This window comes from Squalius cephalus (assembly GCF_949319135.1).
Source record: "Squalius cephalus genome assembly, chromosome: 22".
NCBI classification, from domain to species: Eukaryota; Metazoa; Chordata; class Actinopteri; order Cypriniformes; family Leuciscidae; genus Squalius; species Squalius cephalus.
Genome location: NC_137143.1, coordinates 18,471,992 through 18,493,636, shown reverse-complemented (window position 1 = coordinate 18,493,636; position 21,645 = coordinate 18,471,992). Strand labels below are relative to the sequence as shown.

Genomic DNA, 21,645 nt, shown 5'->3' with positions numbered 1-21,645 from the left:
ACATGAACATTTTTTTTTTCAACAGAAAATTATGACTGTGATTGTGCATTTCTGTCAATCTTTAAATATGACATCATATCATCTAAAACTGTCAAAGACATTATGACAACTCAAAGCCTGAGACATTACACAACAGATATCCTAGTTATCGTATTAGTTAATTTACTTTGTGAAGAGATATAGACAAACAGACAGACAGACAGACAGACACACACACACACACACACACACACACACACACACACACACACACACACACACACATATATATATATATTAATGGATAGATAGATAGATAGATAGATAGATAGATAGATAGATAGATAGATAGATAGATAGATAGATAGATAGATAGATAGATAGATAGATAGATAGACAGACAGACAGACAGACAGACAGACAGTGACCCTCAATGTGTGTGTGTGTGTGTGTGTGTGTGTGTGTGTGTGTGTGTGTGTGTGTGTGTGTATGGTAAAACACTGGTATCAAATGTTCACACATGTTTTAATTTGTTACACTGTCCATTCAAATTTAAGTTAAGGCATAATATTTCAAGCTTTCGCAATATTGTATTTACAGTCATTTAGAAACTCCCATCTCTCTCTCTCTCTCTCTCTCTCTCTCTCTCTCTCTCTCTCTCTCTCTCTCTCTCTCTCTCTCTCTCTCTCTCTCTCTCTCTCTCTCTCTCTCTCTCTCTCTCTCTCTCTCTCTCTCTCTCTCTCTCTCTCTCTCTCTCTCTCTCTCTCTCTCTACCTGCTCGACGTCACTCTTCCAGTATTGTCAACCCCAGACAGGCTCAGTGAGCGGGTAAATACTTCCTCAAACACACCGCGTTGCTCATTCTGCGCTCAACTTACACAGCAGCAGTGAGGATAAGAGACGAATTATCGAAACCTCTCGGACACTGAAGTTGGTAAGTTTTCTGCTTACAACTTTTCACTTTTTGCGCGTTTTGTAGGCGTTTTAAAATCCGCCCATCGGGAGCGTAGAAATGACAGACATCTATAACATGAAACGTCCACGTTGTCCGCCAACAACCAATAGATTTCGTCGCATTTTCGATGTTTGTCTCTCGGTCGCCGCGAGCATCAAACGACACATTTCCAACAAATCCATTATGAGTTAATGGAAACAATTGTAGACACTTGGTAACGAGAGATTATCGAGCCTTTTTTGGACAGGAGGTCCTATAAATGTTTGATATCGTGTGTTCTTAAACATTCAAGCTCTTTTGAGGGCATTTCAAACATTCAGTTTTTTTTTTATCCGACTTCACTTGGCTACGCTCTCCAGATACGCGGAAGCAGCAGCCGCTGTACTTTTCGACAGTGTTTCATAGAATGCGCTGCCTTAAAGTTTTGTAAATACATAAACCGTAGAAAGACCAGACTGACAACTCTTTCCCGGCCCTGCTCCTCCATACTATAACATGTAGATCATTTTATCATGTAGGCTATTTTAGTCAGGAAACAGAAAGTGTTGGCCTACTGTACGGTCTTGTTTTTCAAGTTTTTTGAGACGGAGAGAGAGATACAAACTAACTAGTCTTGACGACAATGTTTATTATTCGCATGACACATATGATTCGCTTTGACCAACGTTTCATTAGCTTCTTTATCGTGGTTTCCATAGTTACCGCTATGACTAGCGAGTTCTTCAGAGGCTGATGAGAAAATATTTTATCCTCCCATCTGGATCAGTCTCTTTTAACAGTCAACCCTGTTATAGCTTTATAGCTTTAAGTTAGCTGTGCCAATTTTTCTAAAGCATCTTTATCTATTTTTCTAAAGCATTAATTGCCACCACAAAATGAGCAGTGTCGACTATTATCTCAGTGACAATATTTACCAAACCATTCAGTATGACAGCAGTTCCTGCACAGTCTCTCCATCCACCCTTAAACAACAACAGAACATGGGGAATATCTGTAGGTGACAAATGCTTTATTATGAGATTTTCATTCTCTTGCTTTGTTTGTTTCCATTATGTACCAAAGAACTTATGTATTTGCATGGCGTATACTCAGTATCCAGGCCATATTTGCAAGCTGCTGTGTACTACTGTACTTGTCATGGTGCAAATGGCATATATTGTTTTTTTAAATATAATTTTAAGCATGCACCAAAATAGACATTGTGGCTGATACCAAGAACCAATAATTATTTTTATATTATGTCCATAACCAATATTATATTAAAGCAGCTTTATTAATTAAAATTCAATTAGACAAAAGAAGATATTTTACAGAATGTTGCTAATCAAACAGTTGACGGCACCCATTGGCATAGTATTTATTTTTCCTAGGGATGTCAATGGGTGCTGTCAACTGTTTGATTAGCAACATTCTTCAAAATATCTTCTTTTGTGTTCAACAGAAGAAAGAAACTCATACCAAAAGGAAGGAAGTTTTCTAAAGGAAGTTCAGACCCATACATAATATATGTGAACCTGGACCACATGGGTAAATTTTTTGAAATTGAGATTTATATATCACCTGAAAGCTGAATAAATAAGCTTTCCATTGATGTATGGTTTGTTAGGATAGGACAATATTTGGTTGAGATAACTGTTTGAAAATCTGGAATCTGAGGGTGCAAAAAAAATCCAAACATTGAGAAAATCGCCTTTAAAGTTGTCTATGTTCACGATTGTGCTGCATTCACTCACAAAAATAAATGTTTTATATATTTACGGTAGGCAATTTACAAAATATCTTCATGGATCATGATCTTTATTTAATATCCTCTTGATTTTTGGCATAAAAGAAAAATCTATCATTTTGCCCCATACAATGTATTGTTGGCTATTGCCACAAATATACCCGTGCGACTTGTGACTGGTTTTGTGATCCAGGGTCACATATAATTTAAATCAGGCTTATATTGTGAACGCTGATTTATTTTTTATTTTATTTTTACATATTGTGCATCCACAAGACACAACCACAGACTTAATCATTTTTTAATCTTTTCTTTTAAAGCACACACACACAAGCCACTGTATTGCACAATTTTTTTTTCTTTCCTCTTTTACAAATACTCACTGGGTGCTTTGTTCTTGACATTAACCAGGGCCAGTAGTTTGTCTCTTGTGTTTTTCTTGCTTGTGTGTCATCAGTCGCTACTGTACGTCCACAACCTGTACAGTGAACCAAATCAACACATTGTGCTCAGACGGATGGCACATGTTAGTAAAGGTCTTAATCAACAACATGCATCGCCTCTGAATTATTTATCAACCAAACTGCAGGAGAGAAGAAAGTAGTGATGATGGTGCGCCGTCACTCCGTCTGCCAACATCTATGTCGTGTCTGTTATACGCACGGCCTTTTACAAGCAAACACCATTAGTAGAGTTCATATCTATCATCGGCTTTGTTTTGAGTTGTTTTTCCCTCATAGTGCCTCCGGCAAACACAAATACAACACACAACTTTTTTGTAAAAAGCTTTAGAGCCCAACACTCCGAAAGTATTGTTTGCGTTTTATATCTTTTGCATGTCATTACTCATTTTGTCTTGTTGTACCGCTTTTGAACGCACAGCAACAAAAGGTCTGTTGCGTGCTTTTATGGTAGAGTGCAAGCGCACAGGCCGTTCTCTGTTGGTCTTGGATTAATGAAGCTTTTGTGAAGTGTGCGTAAGGCAGAAATGGACACCACTCTTATTGCACAGGCAGACAGAGGCAAGCTCAGCTTCACCTTTAGGTCGACATGCCAATATACACGCATATATGAGTGTGTGTGCCCAAAATTCTTGTCCAAAACACTGCATTGAGCAGTTCAGCAGATTTGAGCCCTAATATCGCACACACACATTTGATAGCAAGCCTGCAGTCACACAATAAGCCCTGTTTCAGAGAGGAATTGGCTTTTCCACACTAACCTTGACTAACTATTGTGTGCTTGTGTGTGTGTGTGTGTTATAGGCGAGGGAAAGACAGAGGCATAGGGTCTCTTGTTTCTTAGCCTCAGGGAAGAGAGGGGTGAGAAATCAATGCTACACTAAAACTAATGTCACATGCTCTATGCACTCATCTGACCTTGAAGTCACTGATCTCTCGCTCTCCATGTTTCTCTCCCGCACTAACTCTCTCTGCACACAAACGCTTCCTTGATGCATGTTATTTTAACCCAATAACCCTGTGACATACAGTACGTGTAAAAAAAGAAATGGTTATGCTTGGTGTTATGTAATACTCACAATGAAATTTTTGTTCTTTCATTCCACCAATCAGTAACTGATTAAACTCACCTGCAGACCATTTACATGTAATTCTAGATCTTGCTTGCAAAAATGGGGAATGCACATTACAAAGACCGGTTTGTCAAGTTTTAACATGACGAATGTGTCATTGTTCATGTTTGTGTCCCAAATTTTGACCTTAAATTCAACATAAAATGAAAATGAACACTACTATTTTAATGGACATTACTTGTCTTATCGTAGACGATTCATTGGTGCATGTTGGTCAAAAAAATATTTTGAACTGTCTATTCAAATAAAATATTTTAATATAAAAATTACTACTATTTACAACATTAATAATACGAAATGTTTCTTAATCAGCAAATCAACATATTACAATGATTTCTACAGTGAAGACTGGAGTAATGATCACAGGAATAAATTGTATTTTAAAATATACTGAAATAGAAAAAAATTGTTTTAACTAAATAATATTTCACAATATTACTGTTTTACTATATTTCTGATTAAATGAATGCAGCCTTGGTGAGCATTAGAGATTTCTTTCAAAAATATATAGCTATAGGCCTATTAAAAAATCTTACTTTTGTCTGTCACATTAAAATGGGTTTAGTGTCAACATGAAATCAAATTAGCCCAATTTACTTTCTTAATGTAATATATAACTGAAATATATCTTAATAAGCATAACCTGGTTCTCAAATTCTAAAACGACTTTTCTTTTCAGCTGACATCACCAACCTGTTTTATTTTTCAATATTTTTCTTCCCTCCAATCACCTTTCATATAGGGACCATTTTTTATGATCCAAATAATTTTCTTGTATGTCCAGTTTCACATTAATGTCCCATATTCTGGACCGGAAGTAAAATGGATTGCAATCGTATTTTTATTAACTTCAAACAAAGGATTTCGCATTTCTTAACTGTATTATGAGGACTGAGCACATGCAGAGGGGGAATTTGGGAGCCTGGCGGATTATATTTGCTGTACATTAGCAAAGTACAAACAGCAGCATGATGCCTTGAACTCTGGCTATGAACTGTAATTCCATGCATACAGATATATTCACAAGTGTGATTATAGAAATATGCAACCGCACCATCTGGACTAACCGGTTTCCTAGTGTTCTCCGAAACATGGGTCATCTTATAAACTTTCGGTTTTTCTTCACCATTTCATATGATGATCCATGATGACTTTGCCAATGATCCAATCAATTCCCAATGGACAAAATCGAGTCCCTACATTTTTTCTTGTTTGAGAAGCCGTTTCACTTATACATTGCAATAGGGAAGAAAAGCAAAGTATCTATTTATAGGTTTCAATCTGTTTTCCATTTGATCTGTATTATAGTGAAATCATCTGAAATATATGTGCTTGCTTCTATTCCTGTATTGAGCGAGAACAATTTGGAGACTGTAGGAGGAAAAAAATAAAAGGTGAGCAGAGCAGCTGTCTGATGCAGGATAGAGAACAGAGCGAGACTCTTATACAGGGCCGGCACTACTACACACACTGTAATTCTGTCCAATTACTTCTACACAAACACCCGCACACAGAGTGAGATCCCCGCAACAGACACAGCCTGTGTGAGCTCCACACAGAAAGAAAAACAGAATGTGTCCAATAGATAAAACTCGGGGAAAGTCAAATGCAATAGAGGGCGAAGATTTATACATGTTTTCAATCTATATGGAGATGTGAGAGCCAAATATGTTTACCTTTATATCACTCGTATGTAAAATGTAAAAAGAAAATGTAAAAGTCTATGATGTGTGAGAGAGAGGATCAAAAATATATGGTGGACGTAGTGGGCAGAATAATATATATATATATATATATATATATATATAGGATTTTATGTACAACTTTGCATTAACATTTCCTGAACACTCCAGTGTTGCTGTGTCTGGCTGCTCAGACGAACAATACAATCCTGCATCTTTCGTTTGTTTTGCTGTAAATATGTTGGCTAACATGAGTCCAAGTTTAATAAAAGTGGACAAAAATGACTTTTTACATATTTTGCATATTATACTATAGTGTTGTTCTACAGTATTGGAACATAAATTTGACAATTATAAAGCGGAGTTAAAGCTTTCACTTTCAGCTTTCTCACATTTGTTAGGTGTCTTCACCACGGAAGTTTGTGTTTTTCAGTGTGAACGCAATACTCCACGCTATGTTTACTACAAAAAGATTAAAATAGTCACGAAGTTTGTGAAATGGGACACTTTTTGTTTACATTTTTGGGGGAAATCAGCTAAACTTAAATTAGTCCTAGTTATTTTTGCACATTAAACTGGGATTGAAGAAAGTATTTAACATGGGGAAAAGCTGTGTTTACATCCAAAGTAGCAAATGTAAATTATGCGCAAAATTGGAATATTGCATAAAACATTTGCACTGTTTACATCTTGTGTTCTTGAGAACAAAATTGTCACTTCCTGGGAAATTGTCACTTCCTGGGTAATAAAAATGGATGGATTTTTTCCTACATCATAAATGACTTGCATCTCAGAGCTCAGAGACTAAACTCAATAAACTCTGTCATGTTTTCTTGCGTTCGGATTCCTGGTGTTTGGGAATGCAATCATGTGAGATGCTCCTAGCCTAATTATTTTGATATCAGACGTTGGCTCAGGTATTTGGCTCAAACCAGCATTTGAGATGCTGTGCGATGCGATTGGTCTTGCTGGTTAGTCCAGTTATCCAAAATTAGTTTTTTGTTGGAGGTGGATTAAAACAGCTACTGACACACTTCACATCTACTTCATGTGGCCCCTTGTCATAGAGACAGTATAGATATTGTGGCCATGACTTTACTGAGTAAAGGTATCATTAGCTGCTTTGGCCTTCATTTTTGTGCGTTCTTGAAGATGAAGTGTTGCCTATCAGTGAGGAAATCATGTCTGTTCCACATCCTTCTACCTTCACCGCACACATTTGTGCAATTTGAGCACATTACTCCATTTGTTTAACATTGTAGCTGGTGGTTTGCCAGTTTTAGCATCATAAGAGTTAAAAGTAGTGCCATGCACACATTAAGACACATAGCCTATACTATACGCATTCCAGAGTGTGTTAATTAAGCAGCAACCGATCTGTGTGCGATGGAGGTGACCTCTCTTGACAGATTAATAGACCGCTAAGGGAACCAGGCTACTGAAAAGATACACACACACAGTGTCTGTTGAGCACACCTTTCACATTAATATTGATGACGTAAAACCTTGTCATAATGACATGTTTTCTGTATTTTCAAATCATGATTTGTAGACAAGATTGAGAGGCGAATAGAGTAAGGCTGTCAGTCAGTCAAGTATATGAATGGTGTAAGAGTCTGACTCTGGATTTTTACACTTTAAAGCACATTAAACTTGCAGTATGCCACTCAATGCTTTCTTTCTTTCTTTCTTCCATCCCCCCTTTCTACTTTTTCCTCATTTTCTCTCCATCCCCTCCCTTGCTGGATGGGCTCATTTTTTCCACTCTCTCCAGGGAAACATTTTTTTTTGTAGTCATATGCCTTTGAGTGTAAGAGGTTTATGTTTGACCGAGTAAGTGTTTTATTAGCTGATATTAATGCATTTTTGTCATAATATGCATTTGAGTGTGTGTGTGGTCCCAGATTATTTTTTTGATCTTTCTCACTCTCTCTATTATAGATGTACATGTTTGAGTATATAACACATCATCACCATGAAAAATAATGGTGATAAAAACAAATATTGCCAGGTTTTCCCCCTCTATACTTGAGAGTTTTGTGTGGGAGCTTTTACAGCTGGTTACAATTACTCAATTTACCATTTTATAATGATGTAATTCATGTATTATATCATTTGTGGAGCAAGGCTCTGTCACAACCCTCAGCAATTATCTAAATCTACTCTCTCTGTATCATTATTTAATACTGTGTGTGACACAGATTAGTCCAATAACATCCATTTTAGGACAATTTTTTTAGGGCATGCAATTTCTAAGCTTTGGGACACCAAGTGTTTCAGAGCATTATATCGTCATTACAGGTCTTCACTTCTGTATTTTTTTGTTGGGACATGTATATTTTATGTATTGATTGATTACTTTAAGCTTAAATAAAAATAGATTCAACCGTAGAAACGTATTGAGAAACCTACATAAAATGTCCTCTGTCATTTTGAGGTGATACTACATACACACTACACAGACTTAAGTTTCTGGTTTCCCTCCCTGCAGATGTAAACAAGTCACTCGTCTGAATGGTTTCAACACTTTTGATCTAAGTGTGACAGATCAGCAAATCAACCATTGAGCAACATCTCTCAGTACTCCATTGTGGGTGTTATTACTTATGGTCCCACTTCACCAGCTTGACATTTTGTCTCTTAGCGATTATGGGGCAAAACTATCCACAGAAAGTTGCTCTATCAGTATTTTAAGCTGAAGTGTGTGTTTTTTTTATTAATAATAAGCAATAGCAGACCAGAAAGTCATTTGTAGGTTGATTTTCCTGAAAACTGTAAAAACTGTGGCTCTGTGGTGCTTTCAAAACATTAATCTGTTTGTTTGATAATTTCTTAAAATCTATTTAAATAAGTACAAGATTAATAAGTTATTGTGACAGATAACTATATACAAGACAGAACTTTTGTCATTTTCCATTGTGTTTGTGTGTGTGCAGTGTATATTTAAGCCCTTAATCCCCGTGATTATTTTGTGAAACCAAGTAAAGGGCCAATTGTGTCCCAGAATCCTGGCAAAGCTCTGTGAAGCCGTTGTGTGAACAGTAATACCAGCAGGAATCTGGTCCTAACTGAGGGGCTGGGATTGGAAAACGATTTTGTGGCTACGAATTTTGTGGCTATGAAAAATAACAAATGATTTAGGTTCTACTCTTTCATTGTGCTTATTAGGAAAACAAAACTAGCTGGTCATCCGCACTCCGCAGTGAGTGTGATGCAAGAACTATCGGAAAAGAGTTTATTTCACACAGTTTTACAATAGGAAGTTGAAGCAACAAGGCTGAAACTTTACATTTTGAGGCATTTATGAACAGTTCTTGTTAAAGATGTCAAGGAAAATATTGTTTACTACCAAGCTATTTATATTTTTATTCAGCAAAGATGCATTTAATTGATCACAAGTGACAGTGAAGACATTTAAAATGTTATAAAAGATTGTTATGCCAAATAAATGATTGAATTTTTAATGTTCTATTCATCAAGGAATGTAAAAATGTATCAGGTTAAAATATTAAGAAGCACAACTTGTGTGTTTTCAACATTGATTATAATAATACTGTTTCTTAAGCAGCAAATCAGCATATTAGAATGATTTCTGAAGGATCATGTGACACTGAAGATTAGAGTTGGATGTTGAAAATTCAGCTTTGTCATCACAGGAATAAATAACATTTTAAAACATATTAAAACAGAAAAAAGATATTTTAAATTGTAATAATATTTCACAATTTTTTTACTGTATTTTTGATCAAATAAATGCAGCCTTAGTGAGGATAAGAGACTTATTTCAAAAACATTAATTAGTCTTATCAACCCAAACCTTTGAAGTAGGGCTGGGCGATAAAACGATAACGATAATTATCGCGATATAATTTTTCTCGATAAAACGATATCAAGAGGTCGATAAATGTTCGATAATGTTTATGCGCCAAAAGCGGAACGAAACTCATTTGAACCGCGCGCCACACGGACCATTTATCCGCTCGGCTCAAAGTCCAAACGGCAGCGCGAGCGCGAGCTCACTAAAGTTAGAGCAGATGCGTTTACTCTGATCGGTCTCGGTCACGAAATCCAGTGAGAAGCGCTTGAATTCTAGCCTGACTACGTCAGACTTCCTACTTCCGCTAATTTCATTTCGCTCCTGTAGTCAGTCTGAGATAGCAGCGTATCTTTCAGTTTTCCACCGGCCTGAAAACAGCCGGGCCAATCAACGAACAGAGGGCGGGCTGAGAGCCGTGACGTAGACGCTGATTGTACCGTGGTGGATGCGTACTTGCATAGATTTACTTCACATAATCTGCAAAAGTCGTTCACAGCCATGTTCACTCCGGTATTTCGCTCAATGGTTTAGTTTTTGCATCATACATGTGTTTACAGTGGAAGTTAGATGCGGCTGAGCATGCGCATAACACACGCCATAACCAAACGTTATGTGATTGGCTTACGGGTAACCAATGATTTTAAACTTCAGACAAGCGCCCCCCGCGAGAGAGAAAACACTTCTCTATTATGCTATTCCAGACTCTCTCTACAAAGCAAAGTGAAGTAGCAGAGTCTGGTATTACCAGGCTACTTGAATTCAGCGAGGAACACAAATGTCTCAGTGATTTAAACCAGCTTAAAGGCAGATGAAACAGCGCTGACAAACTGTGCGCAACGATACAGTCTGAAGGCTGAAATTCCCATCATTTACCACGGATTTACTGTTAGCTTAGTAATATTAACTGCACTATGAAATGTAGGATATGCATTGAATTGTATTATATTATTAATGTAGACAATGTATTAAAGGACTAATGGAATATAATTACAGTATTTAATAATGTATTTAGACTACTGTTTTTCATACAAATACCATAGAAACCATAAAGTTACATTTGGTTTTATCTGTGGTTATCATGATCTAAATGCATGATACTGGATGACCAATGGTTAAGTTTAATAAAACTCAAACAGTCAGAATATTACATTTTACCAACAAAAAAAAAAAAAATTTGCACATGCAGAAACTAAGAAATTGTCCAATAAATATTTATTTTGTTAAGGAAAAATGACAAATGTTTGTCCTGATATGTTCTGACAATAAAGAGTAGTTTAAAACCACAGTTAACGCTCTGGTTTCTACAACTTTCACTTAGGAGCAAAAATCTGCCTTTAAACTTTAAAGAAATAAAGATTTGACTTTTATCGTGATAATTATCGATATCGACTGATATAAAAAAAATTATCGTGATTTTTTTTTTTTGGCCATATCGCCCAGCCCTACTTTGAAGAGTAGTATACTGTATATACAAAAAGATTGTTTGCATCTTTGCACGTTTTTGTAGTTTTTTTTTTGTCTAAAATCCAAACATCCGAGGCCAATGAAAGTGCTTTTGTTTTTTATTTTTCTAATTCTGAATTTTTCATTACAAATTACATTCTCAGCATAACAGATTTAAAAAATGTGCATGAATTTCATCATTTCTCCAGTGTATATCAGGAAGGATGAACTGATCACTCAGTATAACTCACTTCCTTTTTCTTCTCACACATATCTACTTCACACACATCATATTTTACTCATCTTCTAAGAAATACTGCCTTATATCATTGCCTAAATCTGCCTATAAAGTGTTTCTTGTCAGAGCAAGTGATGTTTCTGCTAATTGTGAGGGGGAAAAAACAATTTCTCTGGGTGAGAACTGCCTGCCAGTTTGGTAGGTTGAGGTTTCATACAACCTCTGATCTTTATCAATTATCTTTCTTTTGTGTTAGGCACAGTGATCTCTCACCATGGCTCCGTTCCTGCGGATTGCCTTCAATGAATTTAACCTGGGAGACCTTCCTCCTATGACAGAGCAACCGTTTTGTGCCATCAAAATGAAGGAATCGCTCAGCACAGGTCAGTGAGGCTTTCAAACAGAGCATAATGCTTTCTGCAAGGTAAAATTCACCTTATGGGATTGTCTTTTTCTCAAGATATACAGAATGCAGTGCTAAAATGTGGAATCTTAGAAGGGCTGTGCAACGATTAATCGCGATTAATAGCATCCAAAATAAAAGTCTGTGTTCACATAATATATGTGTGTGTACTGTGTATAGGCATGCATGTATATATTTTAGATTTTTTTATTTATTTATAAAATATTTATATTTAAATATATATAAATTAGTAAAAATATATTTAAATTATATATATATAATATATATATATATATATATATATATATATATATATATATATATATATATATATATATATATATATATATATATATATATATATATATATATTAGGGCTGTCGAACGATTAATCGCGATTAATCGCATCCAAAATAAAAGTTTGTGTTTGCATAATTTATGTCTGTGTACGGAGTATAATTATTTTCTATATATAAATACACACACATGCATATATATATTTAAGAAAATGTGTTATTTATATATAAAATATTTATATATAATATAAATTATATATAATATAAATATATATACACAGTATATACATGCAAATATTTTTTAAATATATACATGCATGTGTGTGTATTTATATATACAAAATAATTATACACCGTACACACACATGTATTATGTAAACACAAACTTTTATTTTGGATGCGATTTATCACGTTTAGTCGTTGCACAGACCTAGAGGCATCATTATTTCATTAGCATTTCTTCCTCTCTTTGTCCACCCAGAGCGAGGGAAGACGCTGGTCCAGAGGAAGCCCACCATGTACCCTGCATGGAAATCCCCATTTGACGCACACATCTACGAGGGCCGTGTCATACAGGTGGTCCTGATGAAAACAGCAGAGGAGGCTCTGTCGGAGGCCACTGTCGGGGTCTCTGTCATTGCTGAGCGCTGCAAAAAAGGCAATGGTCGTGCGGAGTTCTGGGTGGACCTGCAGCCTTCTGGGAAGGTGATGATGTCTGTCCAGTTCTTTTTGGAGGACGCAGACCTAGGTGGGTACATGTAAACGTAAACTTGTATACAACGTTCAAAAGTTTGGGGATTTTGTACAAGTTTTTGAAAGAAGTCTCTTATGCTGACACTGGCTGCATTTATTTGATCAATAATACAGTAAAAACAGTGATCTTGTGGAATATTATTACAATTTGAAACTATTTTCAGTCTTAATTGTCACATTATTCTAATTTGCTTATTTGAATATAATATAATAATATAATGTAATCATTCTTATTATTATCAATGCTGAAAACAGTTGTACTGCCTACTTTTTTGAAACCATTAAGCACCCTACACACCGGGACAAATATCGGCGCGCGTTATTCGCCAGCGTTTTTCAATGCGTTTCACAAAAGTGTTCACACCCAAGTGATTTTCGCTGACGATGAGCCGAGTGAACATGCAAATTCATTCCCTGACATTAGATGGCGCTTAATGTAAAACATAAATACCCCGGTACACAAGGTGCAATACCACTCCATAACAGTTCTCTTTTATCAAGATTTTTGTAGTCGCTGTCGCGTTTGTCATATAGTTCTTTATGTTCCGACACCAACGAGAGCAGCAACTCTACATTAATCTTGCCTTGCATCTTCCTCGTCTTATATCTTCCCGGCAGTGTAGACGCTACTTGGTGTATATCTTCTTCGCCGTTACGTATGTGTGCACGGCAAGACCGTTTTGTGTTTGAGCGCCCCCAAGTTGTGTTTTACTGTAACTTCAGAAGCTCCAGACACGTGAGCAAAAGCGGCAATCTCATTGGTCGGATAGTTTTTGACGCGGCGCGTCAAACCCAAAAAAATGAACCCGAGGCGTTTTTTAAAAAATGACGCTTTTACGCGTGACGTTTTTCGTGTCGGTGTGCACACTCACATTGGCGCCCTTTGTTTAGTCACGAGGCGTTAAACGTCTGCGAATATCGCGCGCGAAATTCGTCCCGGTGTGAACAGGCCTTTATACATTTCATTTTTGTAACTTCATAAACGTATTTACTTTCACTTTAGATCAATTTAATGCATCCTTATTGAATAAACGTATTAAAGGTGCTCTAAGCGATGTCACACGTTTTTTAGGCCAAAACATTTTTTGTCACATACAGCAAACATCTCCTCACTATCCGCTAGCTGCCTGTCCCCTGAACACACTGTAAAAAAACGCAGTCTCTGCAGACACCACAAGCTCCACAAACTACAACAACAAATTGGGCTAACCCGCACCACGAAACATAACAAACTGTTCCAGCCAATAACCGACAAGAAGAAGAAGTTAGTGCGCGGATGAGGAGGAGGGAGGGTCTAGCTAGCCTCCGTTTTGTTTAACAATACTTTAAACGCCAACAAGAAGTGACGTCACCCAACATCACTTAGAGCACCTTTAATTTCTTTAAAAAAAACAACAACAACATACTGACCCCAAACTTTTGAACCAAAGAAAATCTCTTCCAAACCTTTTCCGTATTTATATATTTTAATTTAAGATGACTTGCATAAACCAAATGATCTTTTTCTGAATCAAGCTCTGCCTTGATGGGCAAAAACTAACATTTTTAAAACCCTAATTTGAAACCCATAGAAGCCTTGTGACTATTTCTGTTAGTAGCATCTCCTCCCTTTGTTTCCCTTTGTTCCACTGTGGCTTTCCCCTCTTTCTTTAAATGTATTTTTTTCCATTATCTCACCACCCTCAGATATCAGTTTAGTCCTGTCAGCTGGTATCTGTCCTGTCTTTGCTTACTCATGCTGTCTTACTCATGTTTTCATGCTGGTATTTTTTTTTTTCATTCTTCCTTCTCTCCTTTTTCTGGCATCTAATTTTTTTTTTAAACATTATAGCATATTTGCTTATTATATTTCACAATATACAACTGGTTGTTACCGTACTGTAAAAACATATTTTCACAGTGATATTTTGGAAAGACTTGTCTTTTTACTTGTCTTTAAAACAATAATTGTGCCATACACTCTGGCACTGTGCCTGAGGGCAAAACCATCAATCTCAACCCGTGAGAGTTTTGTTTCCAACTCTCAGCAGGAAATGAGGTGATAGTAATCTTTTAAAATGCTGAAGGCATCATAAACAGAATTATCTTTATGTACCACATATTTAGTATCCAAAAGCCAGTGAGGTTAATGTTTAGGCATAAGTTATATCCCATTTAAGGGACATGTATTGCAAAAATTAATTTTTTATTTAGCACGGTGCCATTTACAATTTCTAATCTATTTTCTTTTTTCTTTTTATTCCTTTTTCTTTTTTAGTCACAAAATGAGTTTAAAAAATCAAATGAGTTTTAAACAACATAACAGTAAATAGATTATGACAATTTTCATTTTCTGGTAAAATGTCAGTAGCTATGTATTGTAGGGGTGTAACAATATATCGTGTCACAATATATCGCAATACAAAAATGCAACAATATGTATCGTGGATAATGACAATATGTAGTCAGCACTACATTAAACTACAATATATTATGTTGAATATAATGTATAATAATGGGGGAATATTAGTGGGTCCTGATAAGGCTTATTTTATAAGTCTTATGTTACCAGTAAAAAGTGGCCTACATTATTTTAAATATATCTAGCCAGTGACAGAGTGCAAGCATATTCGTCTAAAATAATTCTGTATTTTCAGGTTCAGAATCATGAATATATTTATTCTGGTGTCACCATTGTCCAAGCCTATTCATTTACACCCACAATGTTATATCAAATTTAGCATTTAATCAACAGTACATTTTTTTTCTTAACCTTTTATTATATGTCTTGGAGTATCACGATAATATCGTATCGTGAGTTCAGTATCGTGATATGTATCGAATCGTGAAATTAGGGTATCGTTACACCCCTAATGTATTGTCATTTTAATATGCAAGTAAAGCTCATTTTAATTCAGAACAGAGAGAGTTGTCTATTTCAAAAGACCCTGTTTTGACCTGCTTCACAGACTCAAAGTCCTCAATGACTATGAAAGAGGATGATGGCCTCCTCACAATAAACCGAAGGAGAGGAGCCATCAAACAGGCCAAGGTTCACTTCATCAAGAACCATGAGTTCACAGCCACCTTCTTCAAACAGCCCACCTTCTGCTCGGTCTGCAGGGAGTTTGTGTGGTGAGTAAATAAATAAATGAATTAAAGAAAAACAAATGGTGTTACAGATGCACTTTTATTGCACAGTAATCATCCCACATCTAATAGCTTGTATAGCCAACACAGTAACAGTGAAATATATTTAATAACTAGAGTTAACTAGAGAATACATTTGTCGCCATTCATCGCCACCATTTGTTTTAGGTGGATGCAAGGGTTTCTTTTTTTAAGTGCATTGCTATGTGTTTGCTAGGGCATTTATAAGTAGTTGCCTAATTTAAAAGAATTTTTTTTTTCAAGGTATCATGCCCACATCAGAGGTGTTTCTAGCTTTCCATTAGTATAAAACGTGTGCCCATATTTAATACTTTTTTTGTTTTTATTAATTATTATTGTTTTGGATATAAATGGTCTTTCCCTGTAATATTAAGTCATTCATGTGCTGTACGAGTCATTCGAGTTGACAAATGATAGATAACATTTGCAAGTTTTGTTTCCTATATTCACCTCATCCAGTGCTATTTTTGTTTTCTGTCTTATAAAATATATATAATATAGAAACGATTCCGTGCGTAAGTGAATTGTCTGAACGGCACGTCCTGATTGTGTCTGGTTAGACGCGTTCCTGGATCAACATATTTTGTTGATCCTGGAACAACATTTCTTTCTGTCCCAAAATGTAGTCCTAAACATATCCCTACCCCTGAACCTATCCCTACTGAAAAGTTATCCCTGCGATCAGAGAGAAATGATAGGTGAATAACACTGATGTAGAAGCGTGCAAGCCTAAACTTGTCCCTTGAATCTGATTGGTTGATTGGAATGTTGTTCCAGGATCAACAAATATGTTGCACTTGGTGAAATCAGGTTCTGCATTTGAATGAATCAAACTGAATCCTGAACAAGACCTGGCAAACCCATTTGACCAATTAGAATAAAAGAGTGATTCATTCACATCTGCCATCACTATACTAGTTCTGATTCTAAACAGCTGATAGAAAACAAACATGACTTGATATTAGAGAAAACAATTATCAGTTTGGTGTACGATAATCTCCAGTTTATAATAATATTATTTTTAATATTATTAGTAATTGTTTGCTAGGGCACAGCCGTATTTCACTGGGTCTCATGCCCCAGTAAAAAGGGCCTTGCGATGCCCCTAGTCCTGGTCCCAAGTATTAGCAACAGCAGTGGTTCGTGATCAAGACTGCGAAAGCAAAGTTTGCAGGTTCGATACCAAATAGAAATGACCCAGAAACTAGAGAATTACTGAAAATACAATGCAGCACTGATGTGCCCTTAAGCAATGTACTTCTCAGTCAAAGTGACGCATAGTCCTCTAATTGGCGTACTATAACAGGTTAGTCCAGGGAGATGGGATCCAGCGAGATAAGTCACTTTGAATAGAAAAAAGAAACGCATTATAAATAGCCAGTCACTGCATGACTAACATTAAACAATTAGAAAATATTATTTCATCACTATTAGAAATCTTTAAATGATTTAAAATTGTATCTCATGTAGGCATAAGAAAGTAATATCTGTAAGTAGCCAGAAGCGTCTGGCAGCAATAATCTTGGTGTGTGTGTGTTTGTAAGTCATAGTATTGGACAGCATCTGTGTTTGTTTGCGCAAGCGCACTTGGACTTTCCTCTGATATTTCAGCCGCCTCAGCAGAGTCCCTTGGGCTGTCTCCTTCCTGTGCAGCATGAGACCGATTGCGTTAGTGCTTTGTTCACGCTGTGTATATAAATGTATTTGTGTTGGAGAGTCATTTATCCAAAGTCTCCCGAATAAGAGTTTCAAATGTACACCATTTATATACTAACAGTCTATTATCACCTGCTGTGTAGAAATATCAATAATCCAACATTTTTCGTTATTTACATTCTAGGGGTCTCAACAAGCAGGGCTACAAATGTAGGCGTAAGTATCTTTACAGCTTTCTTGATCTATTGTAGACACTCCCATCTGTTTCTTAGTAAGAACACACATTATACATTGTTCATGTTCCTTGACCAAGAAAAGTTTTTTTCTGTGTGGCACATAAATCATCCTCCTGTGCGGAATTAACTTAATGGGCTCTTTTGAAATCTGTTTTTAATAAGACATTTTGTACCATTAGATTAATCAGAAGGTAATTTGAACACATTACACCTTATTGCCCCCTTGCTCTTTTCTAGAATGCAATGCGGCCATTCACAAGAAGTGCATTGATAAGATCATTGGGAGATGCACAGGAACAGCAACCAACAGTCGAGATACAGTGGTAAGCATTAGAGTCCTCTTCAACAAGGGGTCCGTCACCATGAGAGGGTCCGAAGCAGTTCTGTAGGGGGTCCGCCAATTGTTAATTGATCTAAAACCTATTTTTATGAAAAATAAAATTAAAATAAAGTATGAAAGCAATATTTAGCAAAACAAAACTTACTATTGATGCAATGTTAAGTTAATTTATTTATATATATATTCTATATATATATAGATAGATAGATAGATAGATAGATAGATAGATAGATAGATAGATAGATAGATAGATAGATAGATAGATAGATAATCTCGGTTTAAAAGTTTAAGATTAGTAAGATATATAGTTTCATATATATTTCAGAAGATCATAATCATAGTTTCTATGATAAATGACTCTGCTGTATAATGTCACAATGTGCAAGGTTCATACAATGTGCTTGAAGTACTTGAATTTGACACTTTGACATTTAAGTCCTGTAAAAACCTTGAAAACAGCCATATTCATGAGAAACTACTTAAAGTGCTTAAATTGTTGAAAGACAGTATATATTGAATTTTTTGGATAAAACAACCATTTCGTGCAAGGTTAACACTGCAGTTCGTCTGATATAGATATAGATCCATTTTGCATGTCTATGAGCATGACATTGCTCAAATAAATATCCAATTATATGATACAGCTTTCATTCTTCAAGTCAATCATATATTAATGAATAAAACATCAGTTTAATTAAGGAAAGCGATAGTATCCTTTCAGTGGTTAAAGTTACCACAGTCTTTGCATGCTTTGCATGTGCTGTACTTTATTTGTACCATTTGTTTTTATTACTTTATACTTATTTATATATTTACCTTTTTAGAGTTTGAAAGATAATAAAGATATTGTTTTATTTGTGAGATCTTTTGATTGTAGTCCTTGAAAACCCCCCCAAAAAGTAGTACTTTAAAAGTCACGGAATTTCATTTTACAGTAACTGTACGAACCCTGTTTTATAATATTGTTATTTCTTTTGTAAATAAATATTATATGATTATTTTTATGGCTTTGCACTGTAAATATAATAATAAGTATGTACCTCTCTGATGCATGCTTAACTGTTTTGGGTCTAATGGTCAAATTTGAACCATTCACTTGGAGTTCCAAAGGGCTGGTCCTTCTGCTCCCAATTCCAATAATGAACAGAGCAGGGATCAGAGTCTATCAATCAATAGAAGCTCATGACATTATAAAAGCAGAGTTGCCATGTTGCAAATATGTCTGTGTCAGGGTCACTAAACTCATAAACAGCCCATTTTGCCTTCTTTTTTAGCAATAGTTTTGATTACATTAGTCCCAGTGGGCAGTTCTGGGGTCCATGAGGCAATGAAGGGCTATCATGATTCATGAGGCATTTTAGATGTTGCATCTCTGCCCACAAGCCTTTCGATTCAGTCTGGTGCTGATGGGTTCTTGGTACGTCTGCAGTTTCAGAAGGAGCGCTTTAAGATTGACATGCCACATCGCTTCAAGACCCATAACTACATGAGCCCGACCTTCTGCGACCACTGTGGGAGTCTGCTGTGGGGAATGGTCAAACAAGGCCTCAAGTGTGAAGGTAAGGAAGATTTTGTTTTATTGGTGGATGTCTCTCACCTGTTTTCCCATTTCTTTTGCAATGTCTTTTTTCCTTCTTTGTCTCTTTCTCTGTTTTTAATATCTAATGCAACTAATTCTCTCTGTTCAGAATGTAGCATGAACATCCATCATAAATGCCAGACCAAGGTTGCCAATCTCTGCGGAATCAACCAGAAGCTCCTGGCTGAGGCTTTGACTCAAGTCAGCCTGGTAAGTGATTCCCTGGCTCGTTTTCATTGCATCTGCAATAACATGTCCATTTTATAAACCTAAAAGCTTATTTTTTGGGGTCGTGTTGAATTTTCATGTGTGGAATTATGTTTGGCATACTGAGTCATGTTCTCTGTATTATTAGTATGTAACAAACTCCCAAATAAAGTAGACAAAATCTGATATTCTTACTATTTTCATTTATTGTGTTTAGAAATCTTCCACAAAGCGTCCAGATCCCACGGATATTGGAATCTATCAAGCCATTGAGAAAAACATGCCAGTGGACCCTAGTGGTGAGTTTCCATTACTGCATATTCTCTGCTGTATTTTTGCTCCCCTTTAGCTTTGGTACATTTATATTAGATCCGCTTTGATTTTAATTAAATAGACAGTGGCTCCAAAACGTATTCAAAAATGTCATAAATTTAATTTAATTAGAAAATATCTAACTGTGACATCTGCACATTAAGTTTGTCTCAGCTCTAATGTCTTTTCTGTGCCAATTTTGCAGTGGCTTTTATCAAGCTTGTGTCATTGTGATTTTTAGTGGATGTTTGAAGTCACTTTCTGTGGGTGCAGAATCTTAAGAAAAACATGAAATCCATTGGAAATGATAATGTTACAGTGTTATAGTATCATTGATACTTCTATTTTTTTATTCATAATTTGTATCTTTATATTTTTTGTTTTTGTTTTAATTTTACTTGTAAAGTTGTAGTAATTTTGTGTTTTTGTCTTTTTAAAAAAATATTTCAAAGTATATTTCAATTTTAGTTTGAGTTATTTTATTACAAGAAGTAAATAAAATAAACAAATAAAATAAGAAATGTTGCTTTGGCATCTAGCTGAAATTAAATGAGTTTCGTTTTTTAATGTTTTTTTTTTTTCCAGTTAACAATTATTTCATTTCAAACAACGGAAATGTTTTTTTATGGTTTTTGTTTTAGTTTTATTTCACTTTTATAACCCTGTTTTGTGTTTATTAATGTGTGGACATTGGTATATTTGTGTTTATAAGTGTTAGCGGAGGCCTCTCAGTATGGAAAACAATGGGATGAAACGACCCCTGCCCCTCCCAGCTCCAACATCCCGTCCCGCGTCTCCATGAGCAACTTCGTGTTCCATAAGGTACTGGGAAAAGGCAGCTTTGGAAAGGTAAGAAGCACACAGTGTACAGATTTCTGCATTGGATTATTATGAAGTCCAGTCTTTAAACAGTTCCCATGTTAGGTGCTGCTGGCTGAGCTCAAAGGAAAGGGGGAATATTTTGCCGTAAAGGCCCTGAAGAAAGATGTTGTGCTTATGGACGATGACGTGGAGTGCACGATGGTGGAAAAAAGAGTGTTGGCGTTAGCCTGGGAAAACCCTTTTCTTACACACCTCTACTGCACCTTTCAGTCGAAGGTGAGTGTTCTTCCAAATAATAATGTTACACGTATAACACCATTCAAAAGTTTGGGTCAGTAAGAAATTACTTATAATACTTTTATTCAGCAAGGATGCATTAAATTAATCAAAAGTGACAGTAAAGATATTTATAATGATTTCTTAAAAAAAAAAAAAAATGCTGTTCTTTTGAAATTTC

General features: G+C 35.9%; 1 protein-coding gene across 1 annotated transcript in view; it reads left to right on the top strand.

The window, feature by feature from the left end:
• Positions 1-765: 765 nt before the first annotated feature.
• The window catches only part of prkcdb (protein kinase C, delta b), a 27,293-nt gene continuing 6,413 nt past the window's right edge, over positions 766-21,645 (top strand). The window contains exons 1-11 of the mRNA XM_079858392.1: positions 766-913; positions 11,691-11,817; positions 12,615-12,881; positions 15,835-16,000; positions 17,877-17,908; positions 18,166-18,251; positions 19,698-19,827; positions 19,957-20,057; positions 20,272-20,353; positions 21,079-21,215; positions 21,291-21,464. Of these exons, the coding sequence (XP_079714518.1) occupies positions 11,709-11,817; positions 12,615-12,881; positions 15,835-16,000; positions 17,877-17,908; positions 18,166-18,251; positions 19,698-19,827; positions 19,957-20,057; positions 20,272-20,353; positions 21,079-21,215; positions 21,291-21,464 (1,284 nt within the window). The 5' untranslated portion in view covers positions 766-913; positions 11,691-11,708. The remainder of the gene's footprint in view (positions 914-11,690; positions 11,818-12,614; positions 12,882-15,834; positions 16,001-17,876; positions 17,909-18,165; positions 18,252-19,697; positions 19,828-19,956; positions 20,058-20,271; positions 20,354-21,078; positions 21,216-21,290; positions 21,465-21,645) is intronic.